General features: G+C 39.4%; 1 protein-coding gene and 1 pseudogene across 1 annotated transcript in view; both read left to right on the forward strand.

Annotated features, from left to right (window-relative positions):
* Positions 1 to 2,920, forward strand: part of LOC115274229 (olfactory receptor 7A17-like) — a 7,572-nt gene extending 4,652 nt beyond the window's left edge. The window contains exon 2 of the mRNA XM_029917672.1: positions 1,950 to 2,920. Within this exon, the coding sequence (XP_029773532.1) occupies positions 1,950 to 2,920 (971 nt within the window). The remainder of the gene's footprint in view (positions 1 to 1,949) is intronic.
* A 13,151-nt stretch (positions 2,921 to 16,071) lies between these two features.
* Positions 16,072 to 16,996, forward strand: LOC115274613 (annotated as a pseudogene).
* Positions 16,997 to 19,418: the final 2,422 nt, after the last annotated feature.

The following is a 19,418-nucleotide window of genomic DNA, read 5'->3' on the forward strand; positions in this document are numbered from 1 at the left end:
AGAGACAGAATATACTTTGGGTTTATTAGCCATTTACTTTCTCTGCAGCAAATTATCTGCCAAAATTCTTCACCTTGTTTCCTGAGGTCTGAGCTTTCTTATTCTTGTTTTTGGTTGTTATTCTTGCTGAATCATTTTCTTTCTTCTTTTTGATTGCATTCTTTCAGATGAGTAATTTTACTCCTGAAACCAAGATCACGCTAGACATTAACCAACTAGAATTCTTGAAAAAATGAAAATCATAATTGCAAAATTTTAAGCCAAGTTTTCTATTTATTTGCTGCTTAGTTCTTATATATATGTACAGATGTATTTGTTTTTTTGGTGTGAGACTATAAATGTTGAGTGGTCAAATCAGTCAGTCATATTTCGTCCCTCACCCATTTTTTTTACCTGCCTTGTAGTAATTAAGTGCCTTTTGTATGTATTGCCACCTTTCTTCACGTCTGTGACCCCTTACTACCTTTTGCTTTTTGTGATTGGATCTATTCTCTAAATCAGCATCATTCTTCTGCCATCCTGTGGAAACTGAATTTCTCTCACATTCAACTTATATCTTTTTCAGAAGCATATTTGACTCCTCTTATGTTCAGAAAAAAGGAAATTGTAATTTTAGATTCAGCTCTCTGCACTATTTTTAAAATCAATGATCACTATAAATTATAAATTATATTTTCCTATTTTTTAATTAGGGTTTTACAATTCCGTTTTAATTTAGACTCCTGTGTTACTGTGATGATATTATTATTTTCTATCTTTTCTTGCAAAAGAGAGTCTTTTTTAAATTCAATTTTTACTAAAAAGGTTGTTTGGAATCCACTGTCTTTATCCTGCTTTTGTTTATCCTGCTATTCTTTTTATAAATTCCATTTTCTAAAAATGTGTTCTAACAATGGAGGTGAGATCCTGCTCATTTGGATCTTACATTAAATGAAGAAAGCAGAGTGGTTGAAATAAATGTGTGTGTGACCTAATGACTTCAGGGATATACATAGAAAGAAAGGAAACAGGTTTCTGAGGCACAGACAGAACTTTACAGAGTACATTGGAGGGACACCTACAACCATTGGACAAAAGTCAAGAACAGCAGTAGAGTTGCTTTCTTTTGAGCCTTGATTTTTAAAACAATCAGAAAACCAACAAAAAGCAGATTGGTGAAGGGGAGTGGGAGGTCCTGGCTTCCAGTTAAGGAATTCCTTCCACGTTAAGGAATGAATGAGTCACCAGAGTACAAGGCACAGCAGGGAGAATGCACTCAGTGACACTGTGACTGTGTTGTGTGGTGACAGATGGCAGCTTTCCACGCATGGTGAGCAGATATGAGTTTAAACTTGTTCAATCACTGTGTTGTTCACTGCAAACTAGTGTAACACGGTGTTTCAACCACCTTCAAAAATTAAAAGTTAATTTAAAAAAACCATACCTTTCCTCAGGGCCTTTGCTTGTTTCCTTTGATGAGCACACTCTTCGCCAGAGGATCTTGTGTCTCCTTCTGTCTTCTTGAAACCTCCGTTTAAATGTGTGCTAGTGTCCCCCCTCAAACAGTACAAATAACACCTCCATCCACTCCTTCCTTTACACAGGCTTTGTTTTTCTCCATAGCCCCTGCCACCTCCTGATATTTTATGTGATCTTTCATTTGCTTGTCTTCTTTCTCCATCACTAAACCCTACAGGCTTTTGTTTCTTGGCAACTATACATATTGTGTGAAGGTTAATCAGTACTCAGGGTATTCCTCAAACATATGACAGAATTTCTCATTAGAAGTATAGAATCCATGAGCACTTGGGAGAAAAGTTAAGTGTGCAAAGTGAATACTTATTTGGAGCTGGCATGGGGGTGCCGAGAGGGGACAAGTTCCGTAAATAACTACGAATATTTACTTTTTGAATGTAAAATAAAAATAGTAGAATTTCAATATTTGTAATGTTCATTATTGAGAAAATTATTCATGTCATTATTTCCCCCTCATTGTCACCTCCAGCACATGGAACCAGGAAATGATACACAAATTTCAGAATTTCTTCTTCTGGGATTTTCAGAGGAGCCAGAATTACAGCCCCTCATCTTTGGCCTTTTCCTCTCCATGTACCTGATCTCTGTGTTGGGAAACTTGCTCATCATCCTGGCCGTCAGCTCTGACTCCCACCTCCACACGCCCATGTACTTCTTCCTCGCCAACCTATCCCTTGTAGACATCTGCTTCAGCTCCACTACTGTCCCCAAGATGCTGTGGAACATCCAGACTCACAGCAAAGTTATAACCTACGCAGGATGCATCGCCCAGGTGTATTTTTTCATACTCTGTGCAGGATTAGACATGTTTCTCCTGACTGTGATGGCTTATGACCGATTCGTGGCAATCTGCCATCCCTTGCACTACATGATCATCATGAAACCCACCTTATGTGGGCTGCTGGTTCTAATGTCCTGGATGGTGGGCGCCCTGAATTCCTTAGTACAAACCTTAGTGGTGTTGGGGCTGTCCTTCTGTAGAGAGGCAGAAATCTCCCACTTCTTCTGTGAAATCAATCAAGTGGTCCAACTTGCCTGTTCTGACAGCTTTCTTAATGACATGCTGATGCAATTTGCAGCTGGATTGTTGGGTGGTGCTTCCCTAGCTGGGATCCTTTACTCTTATTCGAAGATAGTTTCCTCCATACGTGGAATCTCATCAGTGCAGGGCAAGTATAAAGCATTTTCCACCTGTGCATCTCACCTCTCAGTTGTCTCCTTGTTTTATTGTACAGTCCTGGGAGTGTACCTTAGCTCCGCTGCCACCCAGAGCTTCCACTCAAGTGCTGTAGCCTCAGTGATGTACACGGTGGTCACACCCATGCTGAACCCCTTCATCTACAGCCTGAGGAACAAAGACATAAAGAGGGCTCTCAAAAGAATCATTGGGGTTCCAGCAATGTAAGGGCCAATCTTCCTGGGGCTAAAGACCTGTTGTGTCCATGAGTGCAGGGCTCAGAGCCTCAGAGAAGGAACTGCTCTTCCTTGAATAGACTGTTGAGGTATAATCTGCTCCTTCTATTTTTCTCCTGGAATTTCCATTTGTTTGATTTCACCATTTCTATACATTTATGTAACTGGATAAATTAAGCTTCTCATCTGTTTGATATACAGTTTCTCCTCTGTCCATTTCCATATGTCTCTAATGTTTTCCCCAACCATGGTACACAAATGCCTAGAATTTTCTGTACCTTACAATGAGCACATTGGGTTTCTTTCTTTTTTTTCTTTTCAAAATTTTATTTAAATTCATGTCAGTTTTCATATAGTGTAGTACTGGTTTCAAGAATAGACTTTAGTGATTCATCACTTACGTACAACATATAGCACTCATCACAAGTGCCCTCCTTCATGCCCATCACACATTTAGCCTATCTTCCCACTCACCTGCCTCCAGCAACCCTCACTTTGTTCTCTATCATTAAGACTCTCTTATGGTTTGCCTCTGTCTCGTTTCTATCTTATTTTACTTTTCAGAAGTTGGATTTCTTAAAAATATCTTCATTTCAAATGACTCTATCATGCCAGGTAAATTTCCCCTAGATTTCCCAAAAGAATAATATGAGTTGTATTCCTCATATGGAAGAGAACTACACCTGGCCACTAAGCCCTTTACAAAGCTCTATTGTCCAGGAGAATTCAAAACCACACTGTTCCCCTTGAGTCTGTCAATCATATGATAGCATTACCTTAACTACTTTTCCTGAGAATGTGGACTCTAACAGTGTTCCATTTAAGCCTCAGGCTTTTGACATAGATGTCTAAGCTAGGAAACATGGGCACTCACCTGTGCCCATGTGCACATGGACTTCCCACGGATGTTTCTCTGACCAGAGCCTATGCTGTGACTGCACTGGCCCTTGGGTTCTTATGATTCCAAGGCACACCTCAGCGACACCCATCTGAGAACTCTAAACGAACAAGGTTTGTTACTCATAGGTTTAGAAGGAACAGGCAGAAAGGTCTGGAGAGGAAGTAAAGAGATTCAGAAGGTAGGAGAGAAAGGCCACAATGGGAGCTCTACCTTTATTGGGGTCTATGGTCAGAGTGGGTAGGGGGTGGCAGGTCTCCTCTTTATTGAGACATTTAAAACCTAAGAGTTTAATTCTGGCACAGAAATGGAAAAGCAGGGTCACTCATGTATCGTTATGTAGGTTTTCCAGGGCTTGTGGAGAGGTGCTTCAGGCTGGGGCAGTCTGAGCACTTTGGTAAGTGTATCACACACCTGACAATGATGTTATGATACCACATGATTGTCTTTGAAATCGATGCCTCAGAAATCAAAAGCTTAGTTTCAGGCACATACTCTACAAACAGGCCATTGTGCTTTATAACTATTCTCCTTGTTTTATTCTATTATTCACCTAGGTGTCTAGAATACCAACCATAACCTCTGGCAAAAATTGATTATTAAATATAGATCTCCCAGCAGAGTGTACTTACAAACAAAAATTGGAATAAATAGATGGACCTAATATATTCTTAGTGTCAGAGATGACTCTAAATATGAGGATGCATTTTTTTGGGTTAATACCCAGTATTGAGGTTACTGGATCACATGGTATTACTTTTTTTGATTTTTTGAGGAATGTCCTTAGTGTTTTCCACAAGCTGCCCCAGTTTGCATTCCTAGAGCAGTGTGTAGGGTTCCTTTTCTCCACATCCTTTCTAGCACTTATTGTGTCTTGTGTTTTTGATTTTAGCCATTCTGACAGGTGTGAGGTGGTATCTGATTTTGGTTTTGATTTGCATTTTTCTGCTGATGAGTGATGTTGAGCATCTTTTTATGTATCTGTTTGCCATCTGTATTTCTTCTTTGGATTAAAGTCTCTTCATGTCCTGTGGCCATTTTTTAATTGAAATATTATTATTTTTTTGGTGTTGACTTGTAGAAGTTCTTTATAGGTTTTGGATATCTTTCCCTTATCCGATACTCATTTGTAAATCTCTTCTTTCATTCAGTATGTTGGTTGCCTTTTTGTTTTGTTGATGGCTTCCTTTACTGTACAAAAGCTTTTATTTTGATGTAGACATTTACATCATACAACATGGATGGATCTAGAAGGTATAAAGCAAAGTGAAATAAGTCAGTCAGAGAAAGACAAATACCATGTGATTTCACTCTTATGTGGAATTTAAGAAATAGAACTGAGAAATAAAGGGAAAAAAAGAGACAAAAAAACAAGACTCTTAAATATGGGGAACAAAATTGTGGTTCCCAGAAGGGAGGTGGAGTGGGAGATAGCTGACATAGGTGATGGGGATAAGAGTAGCCATGATGAGCACTGAGTAATGTATAGAACTGCAGAATTAATATCTTGTACAGCTGAACTTATAAAACTGTATGTTAATTACCATGGAATTAAAAAAAGACTTTTTACAAATTATAAGAGAAAAAATTTCAAACTACCCATTTTGTTCCTATCCGAAGTATTTCTTGTTCATGTTCTGCATCTAGTTATTGAAGCATGGAAAGTTGGCATCCACAGCTTACGGGTTTATTCACTGGGGTGCAGGAAGCTTAGTGTCTTCTATGTTTTATCACCAAATTATGTTCCTGTTTCTGCTTGAAAACTTCCAATGCTACCTGCTAATATGACTCTCTGTTGTTACACAAAATAATTCCTTTTCCTAGGAGTTGTCACAAATTCTAAGGGATGGCTAATGAACAATATCAGCCTCATCCATTTCGTGTCTCCTTCCTGCACTGAAATCTCTTCCACATGCATGCCCAGAGGGTGCCTCACAGGAGAGCTGGATGTCCTGACAGTTGTCTGATTCATGGTCACCAGTTGTGCATAAATGTGCATGTCCTTCAAATGCTCCCAGTTACCCAGAAGAAAGGTCATGTTTAGTCACTTGTTCATAAAGTCACTGGAAATAAACTGGGTTAGCAGAATGATAATGACTGTGCTCCTTAATTTTCAGATCATATGCCACAAATAAAAAGCAGCACATCTTCCAGGGCCACTAGGTCACTCACTTAGTTAAGCACCTGACTCTTGGTTTCAGATCAGGTCATGATCTCACAACTGATGAGATCGAGCCCCACATTGAGCTCTGCTGCTCACTGCATGGAGCTTGCTTGGGATTCTCTCTCCTTCTTTCTCCGTCCTTCCATCACTTGCACACACTCTTTATCTCTCAAATAAATAAATAAACTTTAAAAAAAGCAGCACATCTTCTAATTGCCTCAGGTCTGTTCGCTTGGGTTATTGTGTCAGTCAGCTATTGATGTGTAGCAGCTGTCTTTTTCAGGTGAGATATCATAATACCTTTTCAATTAAATGTAATTATATGCTGGGGAGAGTTTCTGATCCCTGCTGGGCTCCTCATGGATCTGGAGTCAGGAGTGAATCTCTCTATTGTACGCTAAGGCTCATCCATGGTGTTGCATTTGGCTGTAGTGCTCTTCCATCTATAGCCAATTAATGGGCTCTTTTACCAACATTTGTACATGGAGGGTGATCTTTTACTTATAGAAAAAAAAATTTTATCATGAGAATTACTTAAATGTAATTACATTGTTCAAACATCCATATTAACACTTGGCTTTCTTCTACATTAGAAGTGCTATCTCCCAACCCTCGTAAGTGAGAATCAGCTACCTGTGCTCTAGATCCTAAGGGATAAGTGAAAAGGGATGTACTAAAAAGCCTTTCATTTCAATTATTTCCTTACTGTTGAGCATAAGTATGTTTGTGGGTTTTGCAGACATTTACTGCAAATTGTCTGTGCTGGTTTAATGCTTTTGCTTGGTGGCTTTGGAGCATTTATATTCCTGGTTTTACTGTATTTTTCAAATATGAGAATGCGAATTATTTCACCAGGTTTAATTTTTCACTGTTCAGTTCTTTTATTTATTCACAGATGGATTTGAGGGGAGTAGGAGTGTTAATGCATTGTGTACTCAAACCTATCATTTGGTCATATTTTCCTCTCTGCTCTTCCTTTTTTAAGTGTAGAAAGTTTCTCTACATTGTTTGAATTAATAGTCACCGTTTACACATATTTCTATCCTATCTTCACATTTCTGTTATTCCTTATTATACCTTTGACCCTTGGTGATTTTTCTATTTCTCAATGTCACATCGCATTCAGCCATTATTTGGAAGGGCATTCCTTTTTTTTTTTTTTCATTTGATTAATGTTCCCCTCTTCTTCCTAAACAAATATGATTTAATATATCTTATTGTAAGATAAAATGATAACTTTAGATAATTCTTCGTACTCTCTTTTAAAATGACTTGCTGTATTCTTTTATTTCCAAGTCTTTATTTTCATTTAAAGTAACCTCTAAAGCTAACCTGGGGCTCAAGCTTACAACCCCAAGATCAAGAGCTACACACTCTACCAACTGAGCCAGCCAGGCACCCCTATTTCCTTTTTGTTCTCTCCAAGATTTTATTTAGGTTAAAGTTAGTTAACATTAGTGTTATCCTGGTTTTAGAAGTAGAATTTAGTGATTTGTCACTTAAGTACAACACCCAGTGCTCGTCCCAACAAGAGCTCTTTTTAATGTCCATCACCCATTTGGCCTTTCCCACCACCTGCCCTCCAGAAGTCCTCACTTTGTTCTCTGTAGGTAAGATTTTCCTATGGTTTGCCTCCATCTCTGTTTTTATCTTACTTTAGGATTTTTTCCCTTTTTCTATGTTCATCTGTTTTGCTTCTTTAATTCCACATATGAATGAAATCATATGATATTTGTCTTTCTTTGACTGACATATTTCACTTAGCATGATACACTTTATTTCCACGCACATCATTGCCAATGGCAAGATTTCATTCTTTTTGATGGCTGAGCCATATTCCACTATATACCTATATGCTTTAAGTAGATAAATATGCCACATCTTCTGTATCCATTAATCAGTCGATGGAAATTTAGGCTCTTTCAGTAATATGGCTTTGTTAATAATTCTGCTATAAACATTGGTGTGAATGTGCACCTTCAAGTCTATATTTTTGTATCCTTTGGGTAAATACTTAGTAGTGCAAATCCTGGAATCTACCCCTGAAACCAATGTTACACTGTATGTTAACTAACTTGAATTTCACTAAATACATAAATAAATAAATAAAATTACTAGAATAAATGAATTCAGTAAAGTACAAGATACAAAATCAATACCCAGTAGCCAGTAACATTTCTATACACTAACAGTGAAGCAACTGAAAGAAAAAAAAATTTAAAACATCATTTACAATTTCACCAAAAAGAATAAAATCTTTAAGAATAAACTTAACCAAATAGGTGAAAGATCTAGATTCCAAAAGCTATTAAACACTGATGAAAGAAATAGAAGATAAATAATTGTAAAGATATTCCATGCTCATGGGTTGGGAGAATTAATATTGTGAAAATGTCCATTTATTACTCAAAGCCGTCTGCAGACTCAGCAGACTCAATGCCATCGCTATTGAAATACCAACAGTGGTTTTCACAAAACTGGAACAAATAATACTAAAATTTGTATGGAACTATAGAAGACGATGAATAGTCACAACAATTCTGAGAAAGAAGAACAGACCTACCAGATTTCAAGATATACTACAAAGCTGTTGTAATCAGGACAGTAAGGTATTGACACAAAAGTAGATACATAGGTCAATGGAACAGAATAGAGAGCCCAGAAATAAACCCATGAGTGTATGGTCAATGAATCTATGACAAAAGAGGTGAAAATATTGGGGAAAGACAGTCTTTCCAATAAATGGTGCTGGGAAAACTGGACAACTACATGGAAAACAATAAAACAGGATCACTCTCTTATACCATACACGCACACACACACCACCACCACCACCATCACCACCACTGCCAACAACAACAAAACTAAAAGTTAATTAAACACCTAAATGTGAGAACTGAAACGATAAAAATCCTAGAAAAGAACACAGGCAGTTATTTCTCTAACATCAGCTGTAGTAACATTTTTCTAGATAAGTCTCCTAAGGCTAGGAGAAGATAAGTAAAAATAAACTATTGCGACTGCATCAAAATTAAATGCTATTACATAGCAAAGAAACAATAAAACAAAAAAACACCCTAATGAATATAAGAAGATATTTGCAAATGATATATCTGATAAGGGGTTAATATCTAAAATAAATAAAAATCTAACACAACTCAACATCAAAAAACAAAAACAAAAAACAACCCCCCCCCACAAATAATCCAGTTAAAAAATAGGCAGAGATTCTGAATAGACATTTCTCTAAAGAAGACATCCAGATGGCTACAGACACATAAAAGATACCCAGCATCATTCATCAACAGGGAAATGCAAATCAAAACCACAATGAGATACTACCCACATCTGTCAGAATGGGCTAAAATTAAATACACAAGAAAGAACAAATGTTGATGAGGATGTGGAGGAAAAGGAACCCCCCGTGCACTGTTGGTAGCAATGCAAATTGGTGCAGCCAGTGTGGATAACAGAACGGAGGTTCCTCAAAACTTAAATATAGAACTACCCTATGATCCAACAATTCCACTAATGTTCTCAAAGCAAACAAAAAGCTAAGTTGAAAAGATATATGCACCCTGGTGTTTATTGCAACATTATTTACTATAGACGAAATATGGAAGCAACCTAAGTGTCTATCAATAGACCAATAGATAAGGAAAATGTGGTATACACACACACACACACACACACACACACACACACAATGGAATAGTTATCCAATATGTCAGTTGCAAATATCTTCTCCATTCCTGAGGCAACCTTTTCATTCTCTTATTTCACTGTGCAGAATCTTTTTACATTGATAAGATCCCAATAGTTCATAGATTTTTTGTTGTTATTGTTATTTTCCCTTGCCTCCAGGCAACATGTCTAATAAGAAGTTGCTAAGGCCAAGGTCAAAGAGATATTTCTTTGTGTTCTCCTCTAGGTATTTGGGTTACTTCCTGTCTCACATTTAGGTCTTTCCTCCATTTTGAATTTATTTTTGTGTATTAGAGTGGTCCGTTTTCATTTTGCAAGTTTCTGACCAGTTTCCAACACCATTTGTTGAATAGACTGTCATTTGTTCATTGGTTATTTTTACCTCCTTTGTCAAAGATTTGACCATACCATTGTGGGTACATTTCTGGCTCTTCTATTCTCTTCCATTGATCTATGTGTCTTTTTGTTTTTGTTTTTTGCCAATACCATACTGTCTTGATGACTGCAGCTCTGTAATATAGCTTGAAATTACCAAAGGTTTTATGAATGTCAACGTAAAAATACAAAATTCCTAATTGGTTTGTCAAAAGAATTCTGAATCCAAGGATTGTTGTACCCATGTTTTTTTTTTAAACCAACCAAGTTGGTTTCCATATATCACCCGTGCTCTTCCCCACAAGTGCCCCTCTCCCTGACTGTACCCATGGTTTTATAGCACAGGAACTCACCTTTGCTTGTTGATAAGGAATAGGAATTTTCTAGAGCTAGCAAAAGTTGTGTTTCATCACAAGTCAATGTTTCAGAGACCTAGGTTCTTGAGTCTAGGAAAAAACTTTCACTCAGGGCTGTGAAAAATTTCAATATTAGAGGTACGGAAGCCAGGAAAGTTCAAAGAGGAGTAATAAAAATTGGATACACCTGAATTCTTTATAAAACTTTTTAAATATTTTATTTATTTTTGAGAGACAGAGAACACAAGTAGGGGAAGGACAGAGAGAGAGTGAGACACAGATTTGAGGCAGGTTCCAGGCTCTGAGCTATCAGCACAGAGCCACATGCAAGGCTTGAACCTACCAATCATGAGATCATGATCTGTAGCAAAGGCTGAGGCTGAACTGACAGCCACTCAGGTGCCCTGATACACCTGAATTCTAATCTGATCTCCTGGGAACAGAGAATCTACGGGAAAAAATTCCATTCTGTCCAGATATGTTCCCATGGGGAGATACGTTCAGGGGTTGGAGTAATAATGGGAAATGTGCCTAATGAGCAGTTATAGGGAACATATACAGTAAACATAAGAGACTCTGAATATCTCCTCTGCTGCCAACCCTGACCATGTTCTACCTGAAGTTGGAGGAGACATGGTTTTCACATCTGGGTTCCTAGCACTCCTTCCCGCTGTCTGGAAATAGAGCTTGCTCTCCATCATCAGCCAACAGGGAGGAATTCTGACTTCCATTTAGAGACGTCCCTGTCATAGACCCCACTCATGTGAGTCTCAGAGCTCAGCAGGTATTTTGGGAAAGGTTCTGGAAGAAGGGAAACTGAAAGCTTTTACCTGAGGTGGCCGGAGAGCCTAACCATTGTGTCCCAGAGCTGAGAGATCATTGTGTTTGTTGGTGTGGTGAACTCATTCACTCATAATCATTCTCTTTAATATGTTTAAAAAAAGAGATGTCAGTTGAACTTAGTAATGCAAGGATTAGTGTTGACAACTAAGTGATGGGAGTAAGAGTTGGATGAGACTAAAGAAGGAACGGGGGGTCCTGTCTTCCAGGAAAATTTGAACATTTCCAAGGGGTTTTGTAGTAAAAGGAAATAAGAAAAGAAAGACACTAGATATGAATGGGGGTGCAGAGCAGTGAGAATATTTAAACAATATTTTTAAGATGGGGCATTTTGGAGCATATTCTGTGTCCATTAGAAAGATCCAGGCCAATGGAGAGAGCCACTCCCTTGCCACTGCAGGTATGCATGAAGACATACATTTCACAGAAGCTTCTCTCCATTAGGTATTCATTGGAATATTTTAATTGAAACACAACGGGCATATGCTAATGGGCTTTATTTGACAATTATTTCATTGCCTAGAGACAGAATATATTTTGGGGTTTATTAGCCATTTACTTTCTCTGCAGCAAATTATCTGCCAAAATTCTTTGCCTAGTTTCCTGAAGTCTGAGCATTCTTATTCTTGTTTTTGGTTGTTATCCTTGCTGAATCATTTGTTTATTCATTTTGATTGCCCTCTTCCAGCTGAATAATTTTACTCTTGAAGCCAATACCACCCCAGAAGTTAATGAACTAGAATGTAAATAAAAATGTGAAACAAACAAAAAACATAATTGCAAATTTTTAAGCCAAGTTTGCTATTTATTTGCTGCTTAATTCTTGTATATATGTACAGATGTATTTGTTGGGTGGTGTGAGACTATACATTTTGAGTGGTCAAATTGGACAATTAATAATATTTTGTCCCTCACCCACTTTTTTTTTACCTGCCTTGTAGTAATTAAGTGCCTTTTGTATGTATTGCCACCTTTCTTCATGTCTGTGACTCTTTACTACTTTTGCTTTTTGTGATTGGATCGATTCTCTAAGCCAGCAATCATGCTTCTGCTGTCCTGTGGAAACTGAATTTCTCTCGCATTCAACTTATATCTTTTTCAGAAGCATGTTTGACTCCACTTATGTTCAGAGTAAAGGAAATTGTAATTTTAGATTTGGCTCTCTGACTATTTTTTAAAATCAGTGATAATTATAAATTATATTTTCCCATTCTTTTTTATTAAGTTTTTACCATTCTGTTTTGATTTAGACTCCTGTGTTACTGTGAGGAAATTATTGTTATTTTCTATCTTTTGTTGCAGAAGAGAGTCTTTTTTAAATTCAATTAAGATGAACACAGTGGTTTGAAATCCATCATCTTTATCTTGCTTTTCTTTTTCCTGCTATTCTTCTTATTTTATAAATTCCATTTTCTAAAAATGTGTTTCTACCTAAATGCACACCTTTATGAAACAGCAAAAGTGAGCAATCAGGTGAGGTCTTTCTCATTTGGATCTTACAGTAAATGAAGAAATCAGAGTGGGTGAAATAAATGTGTGTGTGACATAATGTCTTCAGGGATATACATATGAAGAAAGGAAACAGGTTTTTGAGGCACATATAGGATGTTATAGAGTACATTGTAGGGATGCCTACACACGTTGGACAGCAACAGGAGGAGAGTTGCCCAATGAGTTTGTCAAAAAAGAGATTAAAACCCAGAACCCAGGAGTCCAAAGACATGTGAGAAAAGGGCCAGCCACATCCATTACTGGGCCATATGAGAACAAGTGTGGTCAATGATAACACCGACTTCTATATTATTGCAAGAGAAAGCCTTTTTTCTGTGACAATGTTAAAGGAAACCACACCTGCAAAGGTTCATGAAGGAGATGACTCCTTGCTTCTGAAAGAAGAGATGGGATTTTCAAGCCAGAGAGGAGGTGAAAATTTCCAAATAGACCAGTGGGCGACTCCAAGCAGAGGGAAGCAGGTGTTAGAGGCTCCGAGCCCTGAGACTGGGCTTCAGGTGAAGGTACACCTCAGGGTCAGTGTCTGTGAGATCGATGCGGGTGAGGCGGTGTGAATGCGAAGCTGGTGGGCTGGTCAGGGGAGGCAAGCCAAGTGTTGGAAGGTATGGAATTTGGGGTTCATTCTCCAGAGGGGAGTAACTGGGAACAGGTTTAATTGGAGAGGTGGGCAGTAGGGTAATTGTGATAGAGAAAGACTTCTAGGGGAGGGGCACCTGGACGGTTCATTATGTTGAGTGTCTGACTTCAGCTCAGGTCATGATCTCACAGCTTGTGAATTCAAACCCTGCATTGGCTCTGTGCTGACAGCTCAGAGACTGGAGCTTGCTTCAGATTTTGTCTCCCTCTCTCTCTCTCTGTCCCTTCCCTGCTCATGTTCTGTCTCTCTTTCTCAAGAATTAATAAATGCTACGAGAAAAAGTTAAAAAAATAAAAGACCTCTCAAGGTAGATGTGGATATTGGCTGGTGGAATGACAGCCCAGGATAGGTGGAGACAGGACAAGGAACTAAAATAAGGCTGTGGATTTGGGGCCCAAGAGGTGAGGAAGGAATGGGGACATTTGAGAGAAGAAAAGAATTAGCCAAATCTCCTCACCAGTGAGAAGCACTCATTATCAACAGACGGAACCTTGCTAAGCTCTTTATGGCATATTCACTAAATCTGCCAACCACATGAGCAGGATGGGTACCTCTAGTCCTACAATTTGGGAATGATATTCTCATTTACAGTAGTTTGGTTGGGAAGGAGGGGGGAGAGAGGGAAGCAAACCACAGGAGACTCATAATGATAGAGAATAAACTGAGGGTTGATGGAGGCAGGTGGGTGAGGGATGGGCTAGATGGGTGATGGGGATGAAGGAGGGCACTTGCTGTGATGAGCACTGGGTGTTGTAAGTGATAAATCACTGAATTCTGCTCCTGTATGGTAGCTGATTCGAATTTAAAGGGGGGAAACAAAGAATAGTTTGGTGTTTCTCCAAATCTAAATAGTAAATGTGTAGATCCCAAATCCAAAACCCAGGTTTCCGATTGTAAAAGTTCAGTATTTTATATCATTTAGAAAAGTTTTTTTTAGCAAATAATCTAAAATCCCACATTTTTGTTGTACTCTGTGTATTTCCTTTTGTGAATTGAGGGTGTCTTCCCTTGCCTATTATTCTGGTGGGATGTCTTGATAACATGAAGACATTCCTACTTTTGGATAAATTGCTTTTTGCTGCTATGTTTTTGGACATCCCGTAGATGCACCTGCGCTGCTGTGTTGTCAGAACCAGAGAGACATTCCCATCCCCATCGCTAGGGCCATCTGAGCCCAATAGACCTTTCTTTCACTTTTCTTGCTCTCAGTTTTAGAATTAATGTTTGTTTCTGTAAATACTGGACACAGAATTATCATATTAAAATGGAGACCTATATTTACATGCTCATGGGACACTTAACTACTGGAATTTGGAAGCATTTACATCTTACAGAAAAGACAATCTGATGTTGAAAGGTTGACTTGCATCATTGTTTGACTAATTATCATGGCTGGAGATGAGTATAGTCTGGTTGTGACAGGAGGCTGTCCAAGAAGGCTATAGAGCATGTGTGTGTGTGTGTGTGTGTGTGTGTGTGTGTCTTGAGCAGTTCTTAAGGGAGCCCATATCTCCAATATGTGACCCTTAAAATACAGGTACCAGATAACTACCCAAAATGAAGATAAGAAGGGTGCCTATTTCTAGTCAAAGATTCCTTGGAAACAAAATAAATATGGTGCAAGGACACCATGTGAAGCAGCGGCTCCTTGTGTCCTGAAACTTCATCAGTACCCAGGAGGCCATCTCGTTCCTCAACATTGCCTTGCCATCGCCTCTCATCAGTCTTCCTCTTGCTTATTCCCCTGGACACACTGGCTTTCTCTTGAGCCTTTGTTTTTAAAACAATAAGCAAACCAACACAAAGCAGAATGGTGAAGGGGAGTGGGAGGTACTGGCTTCCAGTTAAGGAATTCTTTCCATGTTACAGAATGATGTCTCACAGGAGTACAAGGCACAGCAGGGAGAATACAGTCAGTGACACTGTCACAGCGTTGTGTCATGACAGATGGTGGCTCCATGTATGGTGAACAGGGCGTGATGTCTAAATTTGTTGAATCACTGTGTGATACACCCCACAGTGATGTAATACGGTGCATCAACTACCCTTGTTTTTAAAAATTGTTTTAAGAAACCCACATCTTCTCTCAGAGCCTTTGCCTGCTTGTTCCTTCTGAGAAGCACACTCTTCCCCAGAGGATCTTGTGTCTCTTTCTGTCTCCTTGAAGCCTCTCTTTAAATGTGTGCTGGTGTTCCTGAAAAAAATGTACAAATAACACCTCCATCCACTCTTTCCTTTACACAGGCTTTGTTTTTCTCCATAGCCCCTGCCACCTCCTGATATTTTATCTGGTCTTTCACTTGCTTATCTTCTTTCTCCATCACTGAACCCTACAGGCTTTTGTTTCTTGACACATATACTCTTTGCCTGGAGGCTAGTCAGTGCTCATGGTTAATTCGCAAATGCATGACAGAATTTCTCATTAAAAATATAGAATGGATGAGTAGTTGTGGAAAAAGCAAATGGTGGGATGTGAATTCCAATTAGAGATGGCATGAGGGTTCCTGAGAGGGGACAGATTCCACTCCAAAACTATGGAAATTGACATTTTGAATGCAAAACAAAAATTGTAGAATTTCAATGATATTTTTCATGTTAATTACTGAGAAAGTTAGTCATGTTATCTTTTTTGTTCCCTGGTCATCACCTCCAGCACATGGAACCAGGAAATGATACACGAATTTCAGAATTTCTTCTTCTGGGATTTTCAGAGGAGCCAGGATTACAGCCCCTCATCTTTGGGCTTTTCCTCTCCATGTACCTGATCACTGTCTTTGGAAACCTGCTCATCATCCTGGCTGTCAGCTCTGACTCTGACCTCCACATGCCCATGTACTTCTTTCTCACTAATCTGTCCTTTGTGGACATCTGCTTCACCTCCACTGTCATCCCCAAGATGCTATGGGACATCCAGACTCAGAGAAAAGTCATAACCTATGCTGGCTGCAGCATACAGATTTTTTTTTTCATACTCTGAGCAGGATTAGATGTCTTTCTCCTGACTGTGATGGCTTATGACCACTTTGTGGCCATCTGTCACCCCCTGCACTACATGATCATCATGAACCCCCGACTGTGTGCCCTGCTGGTTCTGGTGTCCTGGATCATGTGTATCCTGAATTCCCTGTTACAAAGTTTAATGATGTTGTGGCTTTCCTTCTGCGCACACTTGTACATCCCCCACTTTTTCTGTGAACTCAATGAGATGCTCCAACTTGCCTGTTCGGACACCTTTCTTAACAACTTGGTGATGTATTTTTCAGCTATGTTGCTGGGTGGTGGTCCTCTTGCTGGGATTCTTTACTCATATTCTAAGATAGTTTCCTCCATATGTGGGATCTCATCAGCTCAGGGCAAGTATAAAGCATTTTCCACCTGTGCATCGCGTCTCTCAGTTGTCTCGTTATTTTTTTGTAGGTGTGTATTTTAGCTCTGCTGCCACCCATAGTTCCCACTCAAGTGCAGTAGCCTCGGTGATGTACACGGTGGTCATGCCCATGCTGAACCCCTTCATCTACAGCCTGAGGAGCAGAGACATAAAGGGTGCTCTGAAAAGAATCATTGGTTTTCCAACGATGTAAAGACCAATAGTCTGGGGCTGAAGACGTGCCCATAATTTCAGGTCTCAATATTTCAGGGACAGGAACTACTATTCTGTGATCAGATGTGGATTTAGAATCTGCTTCTTCTATTTATTTCTTGGAATTTCCATTTGTTTGAGTTCAACTTCTCTATACATTGAAGTAACTCACTTTATCAGGGTCTGCTCTGTCTGATATTACCATTTCATCTTTGTTCATTTTCATATGTCCCCAATGTTTTCCTCAACCTTGGATTATGAATGCCTGGAAATTTCTGTATCTTACAATGAGAAAGTTGATTTCCTTAAAAATAATTTCATTTCAGGTGTCTGGTTGGCTCAGTTGGTTAAGTGTCCAACTTCTTTTCAGGTCATGATCTTGAGGTTCATGAATTCGAGCCCTGCATTTGGTACTGTGATGACAGCTCAGAGCCTGGAGTCTGCTTTGGATTCTGTGTTTCTCTCTCTCTCAGTTCCTACCCTGTGCACACTCTGTCTCACTCTCAAAAACAGTGTAAAGATTAATAAAAAAATTTTAAATAATTTTATTTCAAGTAACTTACAGCATGTCATGTAAATTTTCTTTAGATTTCTGCAAAGAATAATCACGAGTTGGGTTATTCATGTGCAAAAAAACTACTCTTGGCCACTAAGCCCTCTTCCTAAGTTTATTATAGTTGGAAATACATTACCACTGTTTTCACCTGGAGTCTTTGAATCTGTTTTGCACCACTTCCTCAAGTACTCTTTGATACTGTGGACTCCAACAGTGTTCCGTTTAAGCCTCAGGCTATTGACACCAATGCTCAAGGTAGGAAAGCCTGGGGACTCACCTGCATCTGTGTGCCTGTTGACATGCCCACATATGTTTCCCTGCCCAGAGCCTACATTGTGACTCTGCTGGCCTTTGGGTTCTTAGTTTGATGACAGGCCACACCTCGGCAACACCCATCAGAGAACTCTAAAAACACAAGGCTTATTTTCATGTATGCTGGAGGGCGTATGGGATGGCCAAAGTCTCAGAGAGGGAGGAAGACATGACAAGGAGAGAGAGACAGAGAGAGCACTGCTGAAGAATCTGGCTTTTTTGGGGTCTATGGGTGGAGGGGTAAGGGGCTTCTGGGCTCATTTGTTATTGGTGAATTTAAAATATGAGTGGAGTTGGAGGATGGGAAAATGGGGGAAGGAGAGTGGAAGCAGAGTTATGGAATGAATAAGTCATCAGAATGGAAGGCCCAGTAGATGGAATATAGTCTTCTATAATGTAATAGCCATGTAATGGGACAGATGTCGGCTACACCTGTGTGAGCTTTGCATAATGTATAGAGATGTCAAATCACTGCATTGTAATCCTGAAACGAATGTAACATTGGGTGTCAACCACATTTGTATAGAATTAAAGAAAAAGAATAATAAAATATTTTCCTCCAGTGCTTAAAAATAACAGCAAAAAGCATACAAAAAGCCCAGTATTGGAATGTGAGCACAGAACGGGAAAAGCGGGATCACTCACAGTTGTTATCTAGATTACCTGGGCTTTCTAATGGGGTACTTCATGGGTGACATGGCCTGCGTGTTTATATAGTCATTGTGACACACACCTGGCAATATTGATAGGAATGGTGGTCTTTGAAATGGATGCCTCAGAAACCAAAAGCTTAATGTCAGTCACTTACTCTACAAACATGCTGCTGTTTTTTTCTTTTCTTTTTTTTTGGGGGGGGGTGGTATTACTTTTTTTTAATAATAGTTTATTGTCAAATTAGTTTCCACATATCACCCAGTGCTTCTCCCCACAAGTGCCCCCCACCATGACCATCACCCCCTCCCCCCCTCCCCCTTCAGTCCATGGTTCATCACCAGTATTCAGTAGTCTCCCTGGATCTGTGTCCCTCACTCTTCCCCGCTCTCTTTCCCCCTTGCTCTCCATTGTCCCCTGCCAGGTCTCACCTGTTAGAACTATGAATGCAAACATATGGTATCTATCCTTCTCTGCCTGACTTATTTCGCTTAGCATGACACCCTCAAGGTCCATCCACTTTCCTACAAATGGCCATATATCATTCTTTCTCATTGCCATATAGTACTCCATTGTATATATATACCACATCTTCTTGATCCATTCATCAGTTGATGGACATTTAGGTTCTTTCCATGATTTGGCTATTGTAGAAAGTGCCGCTATGAACATTGGGGTACATGTGCTCCTATGCCTCAGCACGTCTTTACCCCTTGGGTAAATCCCTAGCAGTGCTATTGCTGGGTCATAGGGGAGTTCTATGGATAGTTTTTTGAGGAACCTCCACACTGTTTTCCAGAGCGGCTGCACCAGTTTACATTGCCACCAACAGTGTAGGAGGGTGCCCATCTCTCCACACCTTTAACAGAGATAGATTCATGGGGCTGGAGGAATAATAGGGATC

This window comes from Suricata suricatta, chromosome 12 (assembly GCF_006229205.1).
Source record: "Suricata suricatta isolate VVHF042 chromosome 12, meerkat_22Aug2017_6uvM2_HiC, whole genome shotgun sequence".
Lineage (NCBI taxonomy): Eukaryota > Metazoa > Chordata > Mammalia > Carnivora > Herpestidae > Suricata > Suricata suricatta.